The sequence below is a fragment of the Oryctolagus cuniculus genome, chromosome 17 (assembly GCF_051225735.1).
Source record: "Oryctolagus cuniculus isolate XC-2025 breed Fujian yellow rabbit chromosome 17, ASM5122573v1, whole genome shotgun sequence".
In the NCBI taxonomy this organism is placed as follows: Eukaryota; Metazoa; Chordata; class Mammalia; order Lagomorpha; family Leporidae; genus Oryctolagus; species Oryctolagus cuniculus.
This window is the reverse complement of record NC_142883.1, coordinates 33,286,457-33,304,662: the sequence shown is the minus strand read 5'-3', so window position 1 is coordinate 33,304,662 and position 18,206 is coordinate 33,286,457. Positions and strand designations below refer to the sequence as shown.

The 18,206-nt window shown below is 60.5% G+C and overlaps 1 protein-coding gene and 1 long non-coding RNA gene across 4 annotated transcripts in view; one reads left to right on the top strand and one right to left on the bottom strand.

Annotated features, from left to right (window-relative positions):
* CUEDC1 (CUE domain containing 1) overlaps positions 1–18,206 on the top strand; it is an 88,986-nt gene that overhangs the window by 66,143 nt on the left and 4,637 nt on the right. The window contains exons 3-11 of one of the 3 annotated variants that reach the window (XM_051824825.3): positions 425–552; positions 5,300–5,426; positions 6,006–6,198; positions 7,029–7,112; positions 8,558–8,629; positions 9,356–9,449; positions 10,341–10,399; positions 11,183–11,253; positions 13,700–15,037. In XM_051824825.3, the coding sequence (XP_051680785.2) occupies positions 425–552; positions 5,300–5,426; positions 6,006–6,198; positions 7,029–7,112; positions 8,558–8,629; positions 9,356–9,449; positions 10,341–10,399; positions 11,183–11,250 (825 nt within the window). In that variant the 3' untranslated portion in view covers positions 11,251–11,253; positions 13,700–15,037. Of the gene's footprint in view, positions 1–424; positions 553–5,299; positions 5,427–6,005; positions 6,199–7,028; positions 7,113–8,557; positions 8,630–9,355; positions 9,450–10,340; positions 10,400–11,182; positions 11,254–13,696; positions 15,038–18,206 lie in introns of those variants that run through there. The other 2 variants (XM_051824824.3, XM_070060924.2) reach the window with 2 other exon arrangements.
* LOC138846144 (uncharacterized) lies at positions 16,003–17,440 on the bottom strand. The gene is made up of 2 exons (XR_011383527.2): positions 17,181–17,440; positions 16,003–17,041 (listed from the first exon to the last, which is right to left on the bottom strand). It is a non-coding gene; the product is annotated as an uncharacterized LOC138846144 (long non-coding RNA).

Sequence of the window (18,206 nt, the reverse complement as noted above, 5' to 3'; positions counted from 1 at the left end):
TTCTCTTTCTCTCTGTCTCCTGATCTCTCTCTCTCTCTCTTTCTCTTACACTCTCCTTCTCCCTCTTTTCCTTCTTTGCCCCTTCCCTCCGGCCTGTCGGGTTTCCCCAGTAAACCCTTTCCCTTGCTCCAGTGTTTGGTGTGTTTTGTGGCGGCCTTACGTCTAGCCCTGCGAGTTTGTCCTGCCTGTGTCAAGCTCTCTTCGATGGACAATGCTGCTGGGAGCTTTGTTTTGGGGCCGTGTGAGTTCCTGTTTGTTGAGTGTGCTGGGGCTCCCAGGGTCAGCAGCAGCGAATCCACCTCCACTCCCTCAGCCCTGCGCAGCTCCCTCGGCACGCAGCCTCACCCACGCTCGGTTTTGTCTGAACGCTACTGAAATTCGAGGAAGGGTTATTAATCTCTCTCTCCCATTGTCTCTGCTTTAGGTCTTGGAAAGAACGCTGGAACCCGATAGCTCGGATGAAGAACCCCCGCCTGTGTACTCTCCGCCGGCCTACCACATGCACATGTTCGACCCACCATACCCTCTGGCTCCCCCCACCCCGCCTCCCCGGTGAGAATCCCCCTATCTAGGAGCCCAGGGCCTGGATTGTGTGCAGACACACCGGGAACCTTCCTGGACTCCGCCTAGGACAGCTTCCACCGCAGCAAAAGATGTTTCAGCGGGATAGCAGGGATGACCTGCAAAATGTAAGGCTTGGAAGAGCAAACATTAGCTAAACGCCTACGTCAGGCCTGTGTCACGGGGCACACAGTTAGGGCTCATCCTCTGCTTTCGGGAAGCTTATGATCGGTGGAGTGTCAGACTGGGCATGACAAATGAATGGAAAGGGTACTGACACGTCCCTTCCCAGGTCCACGGCAAACCTTACTAACGACTCACCATGCTCTGAGCTAAGAAGTTCCTTCAGGATCCTCCTCAACACAGCACTCCCAGACAGTCATCAACAACTGATGGAGGGTGGTTTGCCATCTCTGGTATAGGGATGTTGTGGGATTTTTTTTTTTTTTTAACTTAAGGAGAAGAGAGCAAGAATACTCACATCCACTGGTTCATTCCTCAAATGTCTACAATGGCTAAGGCTAAGCCTGGGCCAAAGCTGGGAGCTCAGAACTCAGTCCAGGTCTCCCATGTAGGTGGTGGGGACCCAACCACTTGAGCCATCCCCTGCTTCCTCCCAAGGTCTGCATTAGCAGAAAGCTGGAATTGGGAGCCGGCCCCAGGCACTGTGATGTGGGACAGGGGCGTCTTAACCGCTAGGCCCGGCACTCCTTCCCCGTGACGGGTATTTTTAAGCCCTGGGAGCACGACTGTTTGAGGAAGTCTGCTAGCTGGAGGCAGGACTGCCAGGTCCCTGGAGACTTGTTCCAGCTTAGGAACTCTTCATTTGGAAGCTTAAGATGCAGTTGGTTGCCAGTGGGGTCCCACGGGTCTCTGGGGTTCTTCTGGGCTCCGTGTGTGTGTGGGGGGTCCCTGCTGGAGCCCAGGCGTTGCCTTTTTCTCTAGAGCTGCCGTTTCTTAGATTCGGGCCTGAGTGGCTGGGAGTGGGGGGTAGGGAGCCCCTCCTGGGGATCCTGGGAGCCTCAGAATGAGCTGAAAATACCAGCTCCCGTTTCCTAAGAACCCTTCCAATGCCGGCAACCGATGGCGTCTTTCCCTGTGCCGCGACACTGGCCGCATCTCAGCTTTAGGGGGAGGCACTGCTGGGATCGTCCCCATATTACAGATGGGCAGCCGAGCCTTTGAGAGGCTGGATGGCTTCCCCGGCACCGAGAGCTGGGGTTCAAATCCAGGCCGTTCTGACTTCAAGGCTAATTACTCTCGGCTGCGTGTCCCTTCTACTTCCCCGGTGAGGGAAGTCTCTGTGGTTACAGCTGCAGGAGCTGAGAGCCCTAGAAAACCATGGGATGGGGCCAGCGCTTTGAGTCAGAGGCAGGAGCAGAGTGAGGGTTGCTATCACAGGGACACAGGAGCCAGGCTGTCTTGGGGTGGGGGGTCAGCCTGCGACATGGGTGGGACCTGCAGCCTTGGGCAGGTCCCAGAGTCCAGGACTAAATGGTTTTCCTTTGACTTTTTTTTTTTTTTTTTTTAATTTATTTGAAAGGCATAGAGACACAGAGAGATAGTTCTTCCATCTACTGGTTTACTCCCCAAATGCCTGCCACAGCAGAGGCTGGGCTGGACCAAAGCAGGAGCTGGGAACCCAGTCCAGGTCTCTCACAGGGGTGGCAGGGACCCAACTACTTGAGCCGTCATCTGTTCCTCCCAGGGTGCACAGTAGCAGGAAGCTGGATTGGAAGTGGAATTGCAGCCTTCTTCTCCCCCTCCTCCCTCTTCTGCCCCTCGCCACTCCCTTCGGCTGTCCAACTGCTGATTTGTTAGGTACTTCTGCTGTGTGTCCTTTGGCTCATTCCTTAACCTTTCTGAGCTTGGTCTGCCTCATCTGTGAAACAGGAATCCTCAGCACTGTTCTGGAGACTGACCGAGATGTTGAGTGTGGAGCGCTCACCGCTCCTTCCTGCCCTCCCTCCTGAAGCCGCACTGGCTGGCCTCTGGGTTCAGTTCAGACTCCCTGGAGGCCAGAGCTCAGGAGAGGCACAGGGCCCATGCCCAGACGCGGCCTCTGGGCCCAGCTCTAACCCCTGGGTCACCTCTAGGCCTCCTTCAGTCTCTCCACCCAAGACACCCATTTCCATATTTATTGAGACCCCTGCGATGAGCAGGTGCAGACAGAATACAGCACTGTCTTGTGCCTACAGCCCTCAAGGAGATCAGGGTTTGGGGAGCCACAGACCCCTGTGACTTGAGGCCGAGGCGTGAGTTAATCTTGTCTGAGTCAGCTTTTCGAGACTTTAACTGTGACTCCCGAGAGATGAAGACAAAGGTCACACTCCAGAGACTCCCCCCGTTCAAGATCAGCCTGGCAGATGGACAGATGGCCCACACCACGGATGGACGAGGAAGCAGGGAGGGAAGCTGGGCGGGATTCAGCTTAAGTAACCAACCCTGTTCAGAGAGCCACCTTCCAGGGCAAGCTCTGGGACCCAAGACCTCCCACTGGGCCCCCTGGTAACCGCCATAATTAAATCAAGTCTCCACGGTAATCGGTAATCCACCGCCCATTAGCATTAATCCATTGCCTGTTAATGTGAAGAATTGGGGATTTATCGCTGTGCGTGATTTTGGGGAGCCAAGTCCTGTTCAGTTCACAGCAGGTCTGGTAAAACAGGAATAATGACAGGAGGGCCTCATGGGCAACGGAAACAGCAGGTGCCAAGGCCCCGGGGCAGGAAACGGGGCGGGAGTGGGAGCTCCTGGGGAGGCGGGCAGATCACCCACCGAGGGGGCTGGGCACCCTCTGAGGAGCTTCCTTCTTAGACACCCCGCAGCCCCAGGGGGATTAGCAGGAGGGTGATGCCCCCTCCAGCCACTGCCAGTCACTGGGGGGTGGTGCCTGAAGGCCTGTAGAGGGGGCAGAGCTGGGGAGCTGGGTATCTCCCTGGGGGCACAGAGAGGGAAGGTCCTGCCCCCGGGGTCAGACACCCTGGGACACGGCCTCTCCCTGTTTGGGCCGCAGTGTCCAGTCTCCACTGGCATTCCTGCCTGGTGGGCCTGTCTTGGAGGTCTACCCTGGCCAGGTCTCACCCCAGTGGGACTTCTCGGCAGCCTCTGGCCCCCTCCTCAGCCGGCCCTCCCCGCCACTGCCTGCAAGACAGAGGCAACCCGTGGACCCCTGGGCACAGCCGCCTGCTGTTTTTCCATTGAAATTACAGCCTTGGAAGTGTTTTATTTGCCTCTCAGCTCATTTCTGACATTCCTTCCCTACCACAATGGAGTTGCCTGGGCTGCCTGGGCTTGGGGCCCCCTGGCTTGCGCAGCTGTGGGCTGACCTCATCTCTGCCAGTGCCAGGGCAAAGGGCCCGCTCCCCCAACCCCCCTCCCCCCAGGACCACAGGCCCAGCAGCGAGGGAAACTCAGCTGACACGGGCCTCCTCCACCTCAGCCCCTCCCCTCTCTCAGTAGCAGAGTGGCTGGGGAGCTCCAAGTGCAATGCTGGGGTTCCTGTCGCTGTCATCCTGGGTGAGCTGGGCATGACAGCGCCCCCCCCACACACACAGGAGGTGGCAGGGCCCTCTAGAAAGATCTAGCCCAGGACAGGCATCCCAGGTTACTCTGCACGCTCTGCTCTCACTCTGCCCTCGGCTGTCAGCGGGACAGGCTGCAGGGGTCACCTTGGCCCCAGCCTGCAGGGCCGAGCTTCCCTCGTGCACTTCGCAGCTGCTTGTGCTCTGCTGCCGCCCCCACCCTCTCTCGCGCCCCCATCCCCCCAGCCACCACCGGCCCAAAATAGAAAAGGAAAGGAAGTTATTTCCATAGGCAGCAGCAGCAGCAGCAGCCCGGAAAAGCTCCCCTCCAGTGAGGGGGCGGGCGGGATTCCTGGAGCTGGAGACCAAATCAAAGCCAGGCCTGAGGCGAGCCAGTGAGCTCGAGGGAGCGAGAGTGGCCCACAGCGCCCAGCCCCGGCTGCCTTCTTACTGTGTCACTTCCCTGATTCAGCAGAACACGTGTCCTGCGGTTGCCACGCCACAGGCTGCCGAGGAGCCGCAGGGAGCTCCTGGCAGGGCTCCAGGCTGCTTCCAGGCCCCGGCCGGCCGGAAGGGCAGGCCCCCCGGGGGTCAGGAGCCCGTGTGCCTCTCCTCTCCGCCTCTCCTGCCCCCTGCCTACCTGCTGGCCTTGGCCTAGGTGCGGGCCTCCCACCACTCCCTTGCCTGGGTGCCCCTTGCAACGAGACCCCTTCCCCACACCTCTTGGTTTTCCTTCTCTGCACACAGGCTCCCGGGCACCTGAGCAGGGGGGTGGCAGTTTCTGGGGTGAGGATGCTGAGTCTGGGGTCCCACTCAAGACCACCCTGCTGGCTGTGGCTCAGCCAGAACTGGAGCCTGGCTCTGCTTTACCGTCTCTGGAGGGGTCCTGGCCTCCCCCACCGCAAGCCCATGTGCAGGCAGCCTAGGGGCGACTGCTTGTTCCTCTGAACCTGGCACTCAGCAGCTGGGAGCTCGCGCTGGGCCGGGTGGGAGGCGCGCGAGCGGCTCAGCGATGCGCGTGAACAGTGCGTGTGATTCCGCAGCGCCATCAGCGCCGCGAGCAGGGAGTCGGTTCTCTAGGGCCCTGGTCCTGGAGGCAGTGGGGGCCACAGGGCTCTCCGGGCCGGATCCAGCCTGTCTGAGGACCTGATGTGATGCGCCCGAGACCCGTGGTTGGGCCTGACGGCTCCCTCCTCGCTGCACCCCCACCCTAGGACCGACGTGCTGGGCTCTGGGCCCCCTTCGAGCCAGAGGCGCTATCGGAACTGGAACCCCCCGCTGCTGGGCAGCCTCCCGGATGACTTCCTCCGCATCCTGCCCCAGCAGCTGGACAGCGGGCAGGTACTGGGCTGCCCCGCCGTCCTCTCCCACCTGCCTGTCCAGCATCTCTTTGGCCCACGCAGTTCGAGCCGGCCAAGCTTACTTCCTGATGTTTAAGCCCAGGCTGCTGCCTCACTTCCTGTCCAGGCCTGAAGGTGTCCTGTTCTACCCAAGGAAGGTGACAGCTGGAGGAGATTTGGGCCACAGCCAGGCAGCCAGTGACAGAGAGCCTTCCCCCCAGCTAACTGGCACAGGCCAAGGCTTCCCCCGCGGGAGGGGGGCTCACTGTGAGGCGCCTGCTGCCGGGAGAGTTTGGGGGTCCACGTGGAGGCTGGTGAGCAGTTTGCAGGTCTCTTCAGGACCATTCTGGCTGTAACGAAGGGAAGCAGTGGTCTAGGGTGGGGAGAGAGAGAGAGAGAGGCATCGCTGCTCAGCCCCTGGCCCTTCCCCAGCAGAGAGGGCTCTGACCTGATACAGTGGGGCTGTTAGGAGGGGTGGGCTGGGGGTGGGCTGGGGGATCCCAGGCAGGGCATGCATGCAGCGAGGGGTGCAGCACCTGCTCTCGTGAGGAGGCTCCCCCACGCTCACTCCTCTCCTCAGGGTAACCCCGCCGGCCCCAAGCCTGTGAGTGGAGAGGGAGGCCCGGCTCCTGCGCCTGGGCCCGACCCCAGGGACCAGGAGAGCCGCTGGAAGCAGTACCTGGAGGACGAGAGGATCGCACTCTTCCTGCAGAACGAGGAGTTCATGAAGGAGCTGCAGCGCAACCGCGACTTCCTCCTCGCCCTGGAGAGAGGTGGGCACCGCGTGGGGGCGCTCCAGCTGCCTCTCCTTGCCCGGGGCTGAGAGGGGGACACGATGCTGGTTCCGGAGAGCACTGAGCAGCAGGCTGGGTGCCAGGTGTTGTCTGTCCTGCTCGGCATGGCCCCGCCAGGTTGTCCTTGGGGCAGCCCCAGAATCCTGCCAGCGGGGAGCTGGGGCACCTGCAGCCACCGCTTCTCCCTCCCCTGCAGGGTTTGCCCTCTTAGGTCCTCTCCTCCCCCTGCACACCTGCTCCATGCCTGGCTTTGTGGGGAGGGCGACAGGGGTGAGGGGGCTCAGTCGTTCCTCACAAACCAGAGCCCCGGGAAGAGGGCGAGGGGCCTGTGGGTGCTGGGCTTCTGAGACCGCCTGTGTGGACATCGGGGCAGGACACTGGTCTTGTGCTTGCGTGGGAGATGCTGAGGCTCGGCCACCTCTTCCCTTCAGGGCAGGAGTGTTGTGTGTGTGTGTGTGTGTGTGTGTGTGTGTGTGTCTGATGTATGTCAGTGCAGGAAGAAGGCTGGGCTGAGAGCGAGGAGGCCCCGGGCTGGCCCCAGCTCTGCAGCACAGTGCTGGAGGTCTCAGGTGCTGCACTTGAGGGTTGGACGCTGCAGCCTCCCAGGCCCTTCTCGTGCTGACCTTTAACCTCCCGGAGCGCTGTCCCTGGCAGGCCAAAGTTTCCGTGCTGTCGCCCGGTCTTTGAGAGCTGGTAGACCTGAGTGCACCGTGTGTGAGGCCTACCCCCACCCTCCTGCATCTCAGCCCCTGTGTGCCCTTGCTGGCCCGGGAGCCCCCTCCACTGACGGGAATGTGGTCCTTTTCCAGATCGATTGAAATACGAGTCCCAGAGATCCAAATCTAGCAGTGTGGCTGCGGGAGGCGACTTTGGCTTTCCCTCTTCTGTCCCAGGTAAACTTGCCTACCTTCAGAGGACCTGGGGACACAGGGGCTCACACCCCATTCTTCTTCACACAGTCGCGGTTTATGGGGTAGGGTGAGGACACAAATGAGGCTGGGGTCCTGGGCCCCTAAGCAGGGGAGTCTGGGGGGTCCACTGAGCAGCTGGGGTTCTCACCAGCCCAGGAGCGGCGGGGACTTGGGCGCCCACAGTACAATCCACAGGCTGTACCCAGAGCATGGCTGCAAGGGGACACGCTGCACCGCGTGCTGGGGCTTGGGGATGGGAAGCACTCAGAGACTTACGGGGCTCGCCTTCTGCCCTGGGGGAGCTTACACTGGAGCACAGGGAGGGGAGGGCAGGGTTAGTCTGGGCAGGGCTCATTTGTTCATTCATTTACTTATCAAAGAGCTGGGGAGCAGCTGTGAGGTGCCGGTCCTGCCCTAGGTGTCAGGGGAAGGGGCTTTTCAAGCTTTGTGCACAAAGGTAGTGAGAATCAAGAATTGCCTGAAAAGAGTGCTGGGCTCCTTCGCTCAGGGGCCCTCACTGTGGGAGGAAGGGGTGGGCCATGCTGCCATTGGGGTGCATGGACTGGAGGGGCATGGGGTACACTCGGCAGGTGGCACAGGGCAGCTGGTCAGTCAGTGCCCACCTCAGAGAGAGGCTCAGCAGCTTTTGCCTGGGACAGTCCTTACGTGCTATGGTGAGTGGGGAGACAGAAGGGTGGGGACCTCGGTGGATCCTAGCTCTGAAGAAGAAAACACTGGGGAGCTGATTTAAGCAGCAGACTGGAGGCTTAGGCCCAGCAGAGGCGCATCTGGGAGTTTTAATGGGAGCCTCTTGTCCTTGATCCCGAATTAACTCGGGGCGTTGGGCTGCTGAGATGGATCCCAGTGACTCAGCGGGGACTTAGCAGGCAAGGTGACTTGGGCTTAGCCAGGCTGCAGGGGCAGAGCAGTGAGTTAGGAGGGCAGAGACAAACCCCAGCGGGCGAGGGACAGAGAAACCCTGAGCGAGCCAGGGCGACCCTGGCTGGAGGCTGGGCCCTGACTCTTGGCCAGGCCCCTTCTGGTTCCTACTCCTCGTCTATGTGTGGAGGGAGTGATGCAGGGGCTGGCCCTGGAGGGAGGAGCCAGTCGCCCTGACCCACTCTCCCCTGCTGCCCGCCAGGATGCTCAGGTGTAGGGAAGCCCCGGGCGTAGCTCCTGTTGACCTCCACGGCATAAATGCTTGCCTCATGGCCAACGTGAGCCCCCAGCCTGACTACGCCGGCAGCCACGGCAGGCCTTTGTGTGCCGCATGCCTGGCACCAGAGCCCACAGGGAACCCGGAGCTCTCCTTGCTGTGGACTCCAGGCCAGGGAAGGGCCTTCCCGGATGGAAGGATGGGGCCGGGACAGCCCCGACCCTCCTCCCCTCCGAAGACCCCAGCCCTTAGTCGGTGTCTCCGCCTTCAGGAAACAGTGATGCCAACCCCGCCGTGTCCAAAGATGCCTTATTCAGGGACAAGTTGAAACACATGGGAAAATGTGAGTCCAGCCCGTGGCCCCTGCCTGTCCCAGCGCTGCCCCGAATTTTTAACACAAACGGCCCGAAAGGGGAGAGGGAGCCACCCCCAATTTTTAACATGGCTGACTCCTGATGAACCCAAATGACATTTTAATCACAGGCTGGCTCCCTCGGCCTTCCTGCCTCACTTCTGTGTTCAGCTGAGTCTGGATACAAATTAAGTTTTAAATCCTCTCCAGCCAGCTGTCCGCAAGGAAATCACACTCCATGCATCCTCTGGCCCCAGGGTCAGCGTTCATGCTCGCTGTGGCCTGGCCGGGCCTGCCCAAGCTCTTCTATGGGGCCCCAGGGACCTCTTGCTACCAAGCCCTGCCAGCCCGGAGCACCCCCTCCTGGCCACGGCAGACCGGGGGGGGGGGGGACAGGGCTGTCACTCGCCCCTTCCCTCTGCTTCAGGGAAAATCTCGGATTAGTCCTGGAAATCCCAGCACCAGCTCGGGAGGCAGCTGGGGGAGGGGCCACGGCCTGCGGCAGCTGGGGAAGGAATACCCGGATCCTGGGCTGCCGGCTGGCCTCAGCCCGGGCTCGCCCTGGCCTCTGCTGCCCCTGCAGGCCGACCTAGCCAGCAGCTGTACTCCAGAGGCTGCCCCTCCTCTGCCATCCTTGTCACCTCCCCCTCCCTCCCAGGGAGGCCATCTGGCGCTCCGGCTGCCCAGCGAGGGGCTCACAGGTCTCTCTGTCCCCAGCCACCCGCAGGAAGCTGTTTGAGCTTGCCCGGGCCTTCTCCGAGAAGACCAAGATGAGGAAGTCGAAGAGGAAACACTTGTTGAAGCATCAGTCGTATCCTTTCCTCCTGGCACCGGCCTGGGGCAGGGCACGTCCGGCTGCACTCCTGAGGCTGGGCCTCCCCCAGTGGGGGGACCCGGCTCCGTGGCCTCCCCATCCCCTGAGCCAGGCTGCCAGCTCGTGCCTGTCTCCCAGTGCCAGTCTGCAGCTCCAGCGGCTCCTGTCTTCCTTCTGCAAGAAAAATGGTTTCTTCGCCATCCACAAACCTTCTCCTGATTTCTTTTTTTTTTTTTTTTTACAGATTTATTTATTTATTTGAAAGTCAGAGTTACACAGAGAAGGAGAGGCAGAGAGAGAGGGAGAGAGAGGTCTTTCATCTGCTGGTTCACTCACTCCCCAGATGGCTGCAACAGCTGGAGCTGAGCTGATCCAAAGCCAGGGGCCAAAAGCTTCTTCCGGGTCTCTCATGTGGATGCAGGGGCCCAAGGACCTGGGCCATCTTCCACTGCTTTCCCAGGCCATAGCAGAGAGCTGGATCGGAAGTGGAGCAGCCGGGACTTGAACCGGCGCCCCTTTACCCGCTACGCCACAGCGCCGACCCCTCCTGATTTCTGCATCTGTGCTGCCCCACGATGCTCCTGCCTCCCCACTCTCCGCAAGCAGCAAGAAGGGCTGCCACACTTTCACTCAGATGCCCAGCCCACGTGTCCGACAGGGCCCAGGGCGGTGGGAGCCCGCAGCCAAAGGGGAACAGGGAGAAAGGTGCTTCTCAGTCCCCAGAGGTGGGGCACGGTGACCCCAAGGGAGGGCACCCGGGGCCTGGTATTGGGGGCAGGTGGGTGCGGTGGGAGCCTCCTGGACTTGCAGGGGTGGGACTGAGTGGACCACAGCAGTGGGCCCCCAACCCCCCTACTCCCGGGACAGTTTTCCTGAGCGGCTCTGCAGGCTGGGAGCTGCGGCGTCAACGGCCAACCTCCTGGATGACGTGGAGGGCCACTGCTGCGGTGAGGCTGGCCAGGAATCTTAAGCCCCGGTTTGCCTGTGATTGGGGCGCCTCCGAGAGGGGGTGCCGGGTGTTGCGTGGGTGGACCCAACCTGACCTGAAGGGAGCACCCGGCCCAGGGGTTGGTGCAAGGACCCGTGTGGACTCCCCCTTCCTGTTGGCCCTGGAATGGCGCCCCGGCCCCACCTCCACCTCAGTCACTGCCTGCAGCACACGGTGCGAGGGTGTTTCTGGCGAATGGTCTCTCCAGCGTGAGGGCAGACAGGGCTGCCCGTGCAGAGGGGCCTCAATTTGAGAACCTAGCACTGGGCAGCTCCAGTCTGTGGGCCCAGAGGCCTCTCAGTGTCCACCCATCCCCCTCCGAAGGGCATGCAGGCCAGAAGACCCTGCCTCAGGCCCTACCAGGTGAGCCCTGACCCTCATGCCACAGAGCAATAGGGTGCTTTGACGTCCAGAAGCAAGGACCGGAAGGGCCTGGGATGTCATCTGGAGAGTCCGATCTCCCCATCCCATTTTACAGAGGAAACTGAGGCCCACAGAGGAGGGAAGCACTCGTCTATAGTCTCAGAGCTCAGGAGCTGGGCCAGCACCTAGGAGTCCTGCCCTGTCCCCCCCCCCCCACCGCCTCCGCCCCCGCCATGTCCTGCTGCCTCTCACCAGACCCCGACACCGCCCACTTGGGGATCAGCATGAGCCCGATCAAACAGAGCGGGTGGAAAGAGTCGGGCCAGCCCTCCAGGCTGGTCTGGGGACATGCCCGGGTGACCACCCCTCTGCTTTTCAGACGAAGACTTCCGGGGGAGGAGGCAGGAGGCGCCCAAGGTGGAGGAGCTCTTAAGAGAAGCACAGTAAGAGGTAAGGCCTGGAGCTGGGGCTGCCATACCCGGACCCGCACCCTGGCTGTCTTTCCCAGGGGGCCAGAGGTGCTGGGCTCAGGCGGCAGGGCTGCGCAGGCCCCAGGCCTCTGCACTGGTGTTTATGGCCCAGAACATGGGAACTACTCGTTTGCATCTCTCTAATTTGGTTATTTATTCAGTTGACACCCGTCCATGCCAAACGCTGGGAACAGGGAAACAATGAGCTTTTGACCTTGGAGAGTTTACAGCCCAGCTGAGAAGGCAGCCCGGGACACAGGCAGCACACAGAGAGAGGAGAGCAGAGGTGGTGTCAGCCCAGCTGTGCACACAGAGGGCTCTTGCCAGCCCCTGTGGGGGGCGGGTGGTCTGGGGTCTGCCAAACCCAGAAGGAAAAGGCCCCAGGAGGCAGCTGTGTATCTGGCAGGGGCCCTGCCCGCCACCAGGCTGCTCTTTCCCCTGCAGCCCAGGGCAAGCCCTGGGGCAGAGACAGTGAGTGCCCCTATCTCCTCCAGGCCCTCCCGCTGCCCACCTCCTCATACCCCTGCTGTCCTGGTCCCAGAAGGCAGCATCACCAAGGCTTGCCTTCCTTTCTTTTATGGAAGCATCCCATATTTATTTGCTTGATTTATTTGAGAGGCAGATTGAGAGAAGGATCTCCCATTTGCTTGTTCACTCCCCAAATGCCCACAGTAGCCGGGATTGAGTCAGGCCAAAACCAGGAACCACGAACTCAAGCTGGGACTCCCACACGGGTGGCAGGGACCCAAGTCCTTGAGCCGTCACCGGCTGCCTTCCAGTGTGCACATTAGCAGGCAGCTGGAACTGGGACCTGAGCCAGGACTCGGACCCGGGCATTCCAACGTGGGATGTGGGTTTCCCACACAGCATTAGGCTGCACAAGCAGGAATGGCCCTGCTTGAGACTGTGAGGAAGTACCGGCCACGGTCTACACCGCTGTGGTAGAGGCGACACAGAGCAGGGGGTGAGCACACAGGGGCACCCTGCCTCTGCTTGGGCAGCTGGCGTCGCATCCCCTCTGGCTGACTCCCTACCCCTCCCTCCCTGGGGCTCCCAGCCCTTCCCATGGTCCCCAGGCTTTCTGCAGCCCTGCCTCCCACATCTCCTGAGTGTACAAGGCCAGCTGGCAACCCTTGCTTCCCCCTGTGCTCTAGGGAAGATGGGTCGTGTCCACAGGCACCCCCAAATTGGAGCCTTGCTTACCTCTTCCCTCCTAAGACTCGCACCTTTTCCCTTTCCAGCTCCCCCCACCCCGTCTTAAAAAGCCAGGTGTCCTCCACACCTGCAAGGCGCGGCATCCAACCGCTGGCTGTCTTCCCCACGCAGTGCCCCCGCGCTCTCCTGAAATGCCCTCCCTCGCTGGAACCCTGCTTCTCCTTCCTCCTGCTCCCTGTTGCTCTGCCCTTGACCCCCCCCCCAAGTCCTTTCACTCCCCACTCCCTGGCAGCACCCTCACCCTCTTTCACAGCCTCGGCACTGCTTCTGTGCAGCTGGCTCCGGGATCGGAATCTCCAGTGCAGTCAGTCCTCCAGGGCCGTCCCTGAACCCTGGCTGGCAGTGCCCCGAGAGCCAGTCTTTCCTCGTGACTCCGCGGGTCATTCCCACTGCACCCGGATAGATTCCTCACCTAGGTCACAGCCCTGGTCTCTCACCCGTCCCTTCTCTGTTCACCCCATCACCAAACCACAGATCTCCACTTTAGCTAAAGCTACAAAATGTGTTGTCACTTTATTAGAAAGAGAGAGATGTTCCATCCACTGGGTTACTCCCCAAATGGCCTGCAACAGCTAGGGCTGGGCCAGGCTGAAGCCAGGAGCCTGAAACTCAATCCAGGTCTCCCACACGAGTGGCAGGTACCTAAGTACTTGAGCCATTACCTGCTGCTTCCCTGGGTGTGCATTAGCAGGATGCTGGATCAGAAGCGGAGGAGCTGGTGCTCAAACCAGGTGCTCCAATATCAGGTTGCGGGTGACCCAAGCAGTGTCTTAGCCCCTGAGCCTGTCCTGCCCTTTGAATGGGTCATCTGAGTCAAGTCTTAGGACTTGACTTGAACTTCAGCCTGGTGTCTGGAGTTCACGGAGTTCTGGCCCCAGTTTACCCCTCTACCCTCTCAGGTCCCCTTGGGCCAGCTCATCAGAGCTGTGAGCACATCACAGAACAGGCCAGGCTCTTCCAGCTCTGATCTCTGCCCACACAGATGCTCAGCACCACCCAGCTCACCCCCTCGCCCCATCTTCAGCTGCCAGAGTCCCTAGAGGTGTAGCGGGTGGGAAGTTTCCAGAAGTGGGGAGATGGGGGAGATGACCCCAGGCTGATCCAGGGAAAGGAGTGCTCCTGGTCTTGACAGCTTCTGCCCCAGGAAAGACCAGTGGGCTCCTTGGAAAAAACGCTCCCCCCATCTCATTTTCCCTATCACATGCCAGCAGCTCCTCCTCGCCAGAGGTGATCTGACCCTGTCGGGGCACCCAGCTGAAGGGCCCAGCTGCAGCCGGACAGATGGTGCTCGCCTCCTGAGGCCCTCCGGCACAGTTCAGCCCAGCCACTGCCACTTCCCACTGGACTCGGACGCCGGAGTTGCCATCCTGTGATTGGAGGAAGGACCTGAGGCCCCTGGGGGCAGCAGCCATTCACAGCCCCTTTTGTAGCCAGGCTTTTCTATGGGAGATGAGTGAAAATGCAGGAACCACCCCTTCTTAAGGGGGGAAAAAAAAAAGGCCCAGGAAGCAGACCGGGGTTGGAGTATGGGCAAGAGCAGGATGGCTCTCTGGCCGGAAGCTGGAGCTCCTGCAGCCCTCCCTTGCCCACCTCTCTTGGGGTTCAGCCTCTGCTGGGCCTCCTGCCCACGCTCCCAACTACTTTCCAGGGCCTCCTGCAGCTCGGGCTGCCCGGCACCGGCCACGCAGAGAGGTGAGGTGCCCGCTGCCTGCCCTGCCCAGTTAATCGTGCAGCGCCCCTGGCCCAGCAGGGATGGGGAGGGTGTGGCCCCCCTCCTCCCCGGAGCTGGAAGACTCTGGCTAGGCGGGGTTTTTGGGCTGGCAGGAGACAGAGACAGTTCTGGAGCCACCCTGCTGTGGGTGTTCACAGGGTCAGACGTCCTGGCTACCCGGTGGCAGGTTCTGGAGTGACCCCGTCGAAAGGCGCAGGGCTGCAGAGCAAGGGGAAGGGGCCGCTGGGTGGGAGACCCTAGGGCAGCAAGGCCTGCCTGGGGCTCATGACGAAGAGCAAGGTCGGCTTAGAAGAAGTCCGACTCCAGGAACGGGCACCAGCAGAGAGGCCGCCGCTGCGTCCCCTGCCCCTCCCTCGACCTGGGAACACGCTGACCTTTCCCGCGAGCCGGGACGCCGGGGCAAGCGTGGGACGCTGGGCTTGGAATCCGAATGTTGGAGGGACCCGGGTGGCCGCAGGTGGCCCCGAGATGAGCGGGCGTGGTGGTGGTTGGAGGACGACCGCGCCAGTTCCGCGTTCCGCCCGCCCCCGCCCCCGCCCCCGCCCGGGCACCTCGCTCCCCGAGCCCGGCGCGGCGCGTGACCAAGTTTGGAAGCGAGGGGCCCCTGCGATGGCGAGGACCGGGCCGCCCGCCCTGCGCGGTCCCCGCAGCCGCGCCTTTGGGCCTGGCTCCCCAGGAGCAGGAGGGGGGCTCCAGGCGCCCCGCGGGGAAGCCCCAGCCCCGCGTCTGTGTGTGTTGCTTTGTTTTTTCTCTGATGTGTGGTTTTTCTTGGAGCTGTTTCCTAGGAATCCCTGTAATAAAGACTTGGTGTTCTCTCCGGCGCTGTGATGTGGCCGGCGGCGTGGGCGAGAGCCGGGAGCCCTCCCTCCCTCCTCCTTCCCGCCTGGGGCACGGTTTGGGCCCTGGAGGCCGGTGCAGCGTCCCGGGGCCACCTGCTCAATCGCCCGCGTAAACCCCGCCCGGCTTTCTCCCGCTGCACTGCCGAGGTGACGCCTGCTGTCCGCGCTGCAACCTTGCGGTCGCGGACCTGCGGGCTTTGTGTGGCGCTGTCGCCTTCCTGTGAGCCAGCGGCTTGCTTTTCCTGGGCAAATGGGCGTAGGAACCACCGCCGGGGAACAGAGCTTGTTGCGAAAGCTCCCTGGGACTCCACTGAATAAGCAGAAAGCACCAGGATTAGCGGCCGGTGTGCGGTGTGGGCCTCGGGTCCCTGTCTCCACCCCGCAAGCTCCCCAGCCGGGCTAGACAACCTGCAGCTACAGGGACAGCACACTGGCCACCAAAACAGGAAGCTAATGCTCTTCTCGGAAGGGCAGCTCTCAAGGTTACTAAGTTTTTCTTGGTGTTGAGCCAAAGACCTCCTTGTGGCTTCCAAGCACGCATCTTGTTGCTGAGCTCCTGGTCACCCAGCCAAGGCTGCTCCCTGTCGCTGGAGGCTTGGAGCCCAGCCCTCTCCTTTCCCAGGTACCCACTGGTCCCCCTGCCCTCCCTTGCAAAGAGGTTCCTGAGCCCATCAGACCCAGGTGGGCTCCTCAGGTGGCGCACCTGCACCAGGTGTTGATGGGGCACTGAAGGCACACCAGGGCTGTTCCCACACCCCTGTGGCTCTGCCCTGCTCCACTGATTCCTGGCGCATTGTGCCAGCACCGCCGGGAGCCTTTTCAAAATGCCAGGTTTCAACTGAGTCAGACTGGGGTGCAGCCCAGCAAACTGTGGAGCTGGGGGAGCCATGGAACCAGGCCACGCCTAGCACTGAGGATTACCCAGGCCAATTAAATCAACAACTGGGGGGCTTTCACAATTTTATTTGAAATGGAAGAGAAAGAGACCTCTCCCTACCTGCTGGCTCATTCCCCAGGTGCCCTCAACAGCTGGGCTGGGCCAGGCCCAAGCTAGGGACCAGGAACTCCATCTGGGTGTCCCATTTGAGTGGTAGGGACTCAAGTATTTGGGCATCACTGCTGCCTCCCAGGGTTTGCATCAGCAGGAAACAGGAATCAGGAGTGGAGCTGGGACTCGAATACTGGCACTCTGATATGATGTCAGGGGAGTCTGAAGCAGTATGTTTATTGCACCAAACGTTCATCCTGTGTGTGTGTGTGTGTGTGAGAGAGAGAGAGAGAGAGAGAGACTCCCCAAGTAATTCAGTTGCCATCAGTTCCAAGGACCGCACGGTGTACAATCTGTTAGGTGTGTCATATTCACCCAATTGATTTATATAGGCGATGAATTGACAGTTCAGAGAGGCTAGGCAGGTTATCCAAGATCACAGAGCCAGCATCTCAGGGGGCCCAGGGCTGCCTGATCCCACTGTTTCATCCTCTTCACCCTTGCTGCCCAAAGCACGCACCAGGTACTGACAGCGTTGGCATCACTGGAGAGCTTGCTAGGAGTGCGTGTTGTCGGGTCCTTTCCACGTCCACAGAATCTGAAGCTGGGGTGCATTTTAACAAGCCCTGCAGATGCCTCTGGGACAGGCTCAAGTTTGAGAGCCACAGCTCCACAAGCCTGCTGTCAGTAGCGGGATCATCAGGGGGCTTGTTGAGATGCCCAGAATCGCAGGCTCTGCCCGAGCTGCTGAACCTGTGTGCGTTTTCACTCTTCTGGTGCCTTGTCTGCAGCCTGAGGCTCGAGGCACACTTCTCAACAGCACAGGCTCTCAAACTTGCTGTGCATGGCAGTCATTAATGTGTGGGCTCTGTCCCTGAGATTCTCATTGGTTTGAGGTCACCAAGGAATCAGATTGCAAAGCCTCAGGGGACTCCAATATGCAGCGACGTTGGAGAAGCCAGGCACCTTTTTGCCTGCTAGTGTGATGATGAGACTGAGGGTGATGGAGAAAGAACCAGCTCTAACAAGGAGTACAAAAGCCTCCCAGTTGAAATGTGTGTACGGGACCCCTGAGCTGGGACAGGCTGCAGCAGGTGACTGCCACAGCCACCTGCCCACCACCCCATGCTCACCTGAGAACACTGGGCTCCAGGTAGCCGCAAGGTGATGCTGGCAGGTTTGTCTTCTGTGCAAATGCTGACCCGAGCCATCTAGAGCCTGACGCAGCCAGTGCCCCCTGCCCCTCGTACGTTTTGGTGTCTGAGACTCGGTCCCGGCATGAAAGATCTTGAGAACTGCCGTGCCCAGGACTGTCCTGGTGTTTCCTGCCAGAGACTCAGCTCTCCCTCTGATCCCTTCAGTCACCTGGTTGGCGAGAGGGGACTGATAGGGGCTGGGGGGGGGGGCAGGAAGACAGGAGCACTTGGTGTGAAGAATGCAGGAGGCAAGGCAGGGTGTGGGATGGTGCCAGCCATTCTGTACGCCTGTTACTCCGGGGGGCATTTTGCACTGTTTTACCCAGTCAGTCCCTGAAGTGGCTATATGAAACCAGAGTTATTCTCATTTCACAGACGGGCTGAGATCCTTATTCAACATCCACCCTCAGTATGGGGTTGTGGCAGGATTTGAACTCCAGGGCCACTGCCTAACCACTAAGCTGTGTTATGGAGGGGACAGCAGGTGAAACCTGGTCCCCCCCCCCGACAGATGCAGGGTGTGTGCACAGAAAGGGCTGCTGCCCTGAAACACCTGCGCAGTGACCGTGACGGCCAACACCAGCCCTGGAACTCCCCCATGAGCACTCGTCATCTGATTTTTAAAAATAGTCTCTTAGCATTTCCATTAAACAGCAAATATGCTATTGAGAGAAAACTCCTTATGCCCATTATCACAGCACAGATTAATTCGTGGATTAGCCGGCTGGACCAGCTGGAGGAAGAGTTCGAAATTTCTGGAGCTGGGGGTGGGGGAGGGGGAGAGGGAGGTTGTATAAATCTACTGCCCCCTGGTGGCCATCTTGCCAAACTCGCGGTCACTGGCCACTAGCATCATTTTTCCCAGATGTGAGCACCTGTTTGGCAGAAGGGAATGTACTTTGTACATATGGCCATGTGCTTTGTAAAATTTGCAAAGCAAAGGCTTTTTTGTTTTTTGCTTTT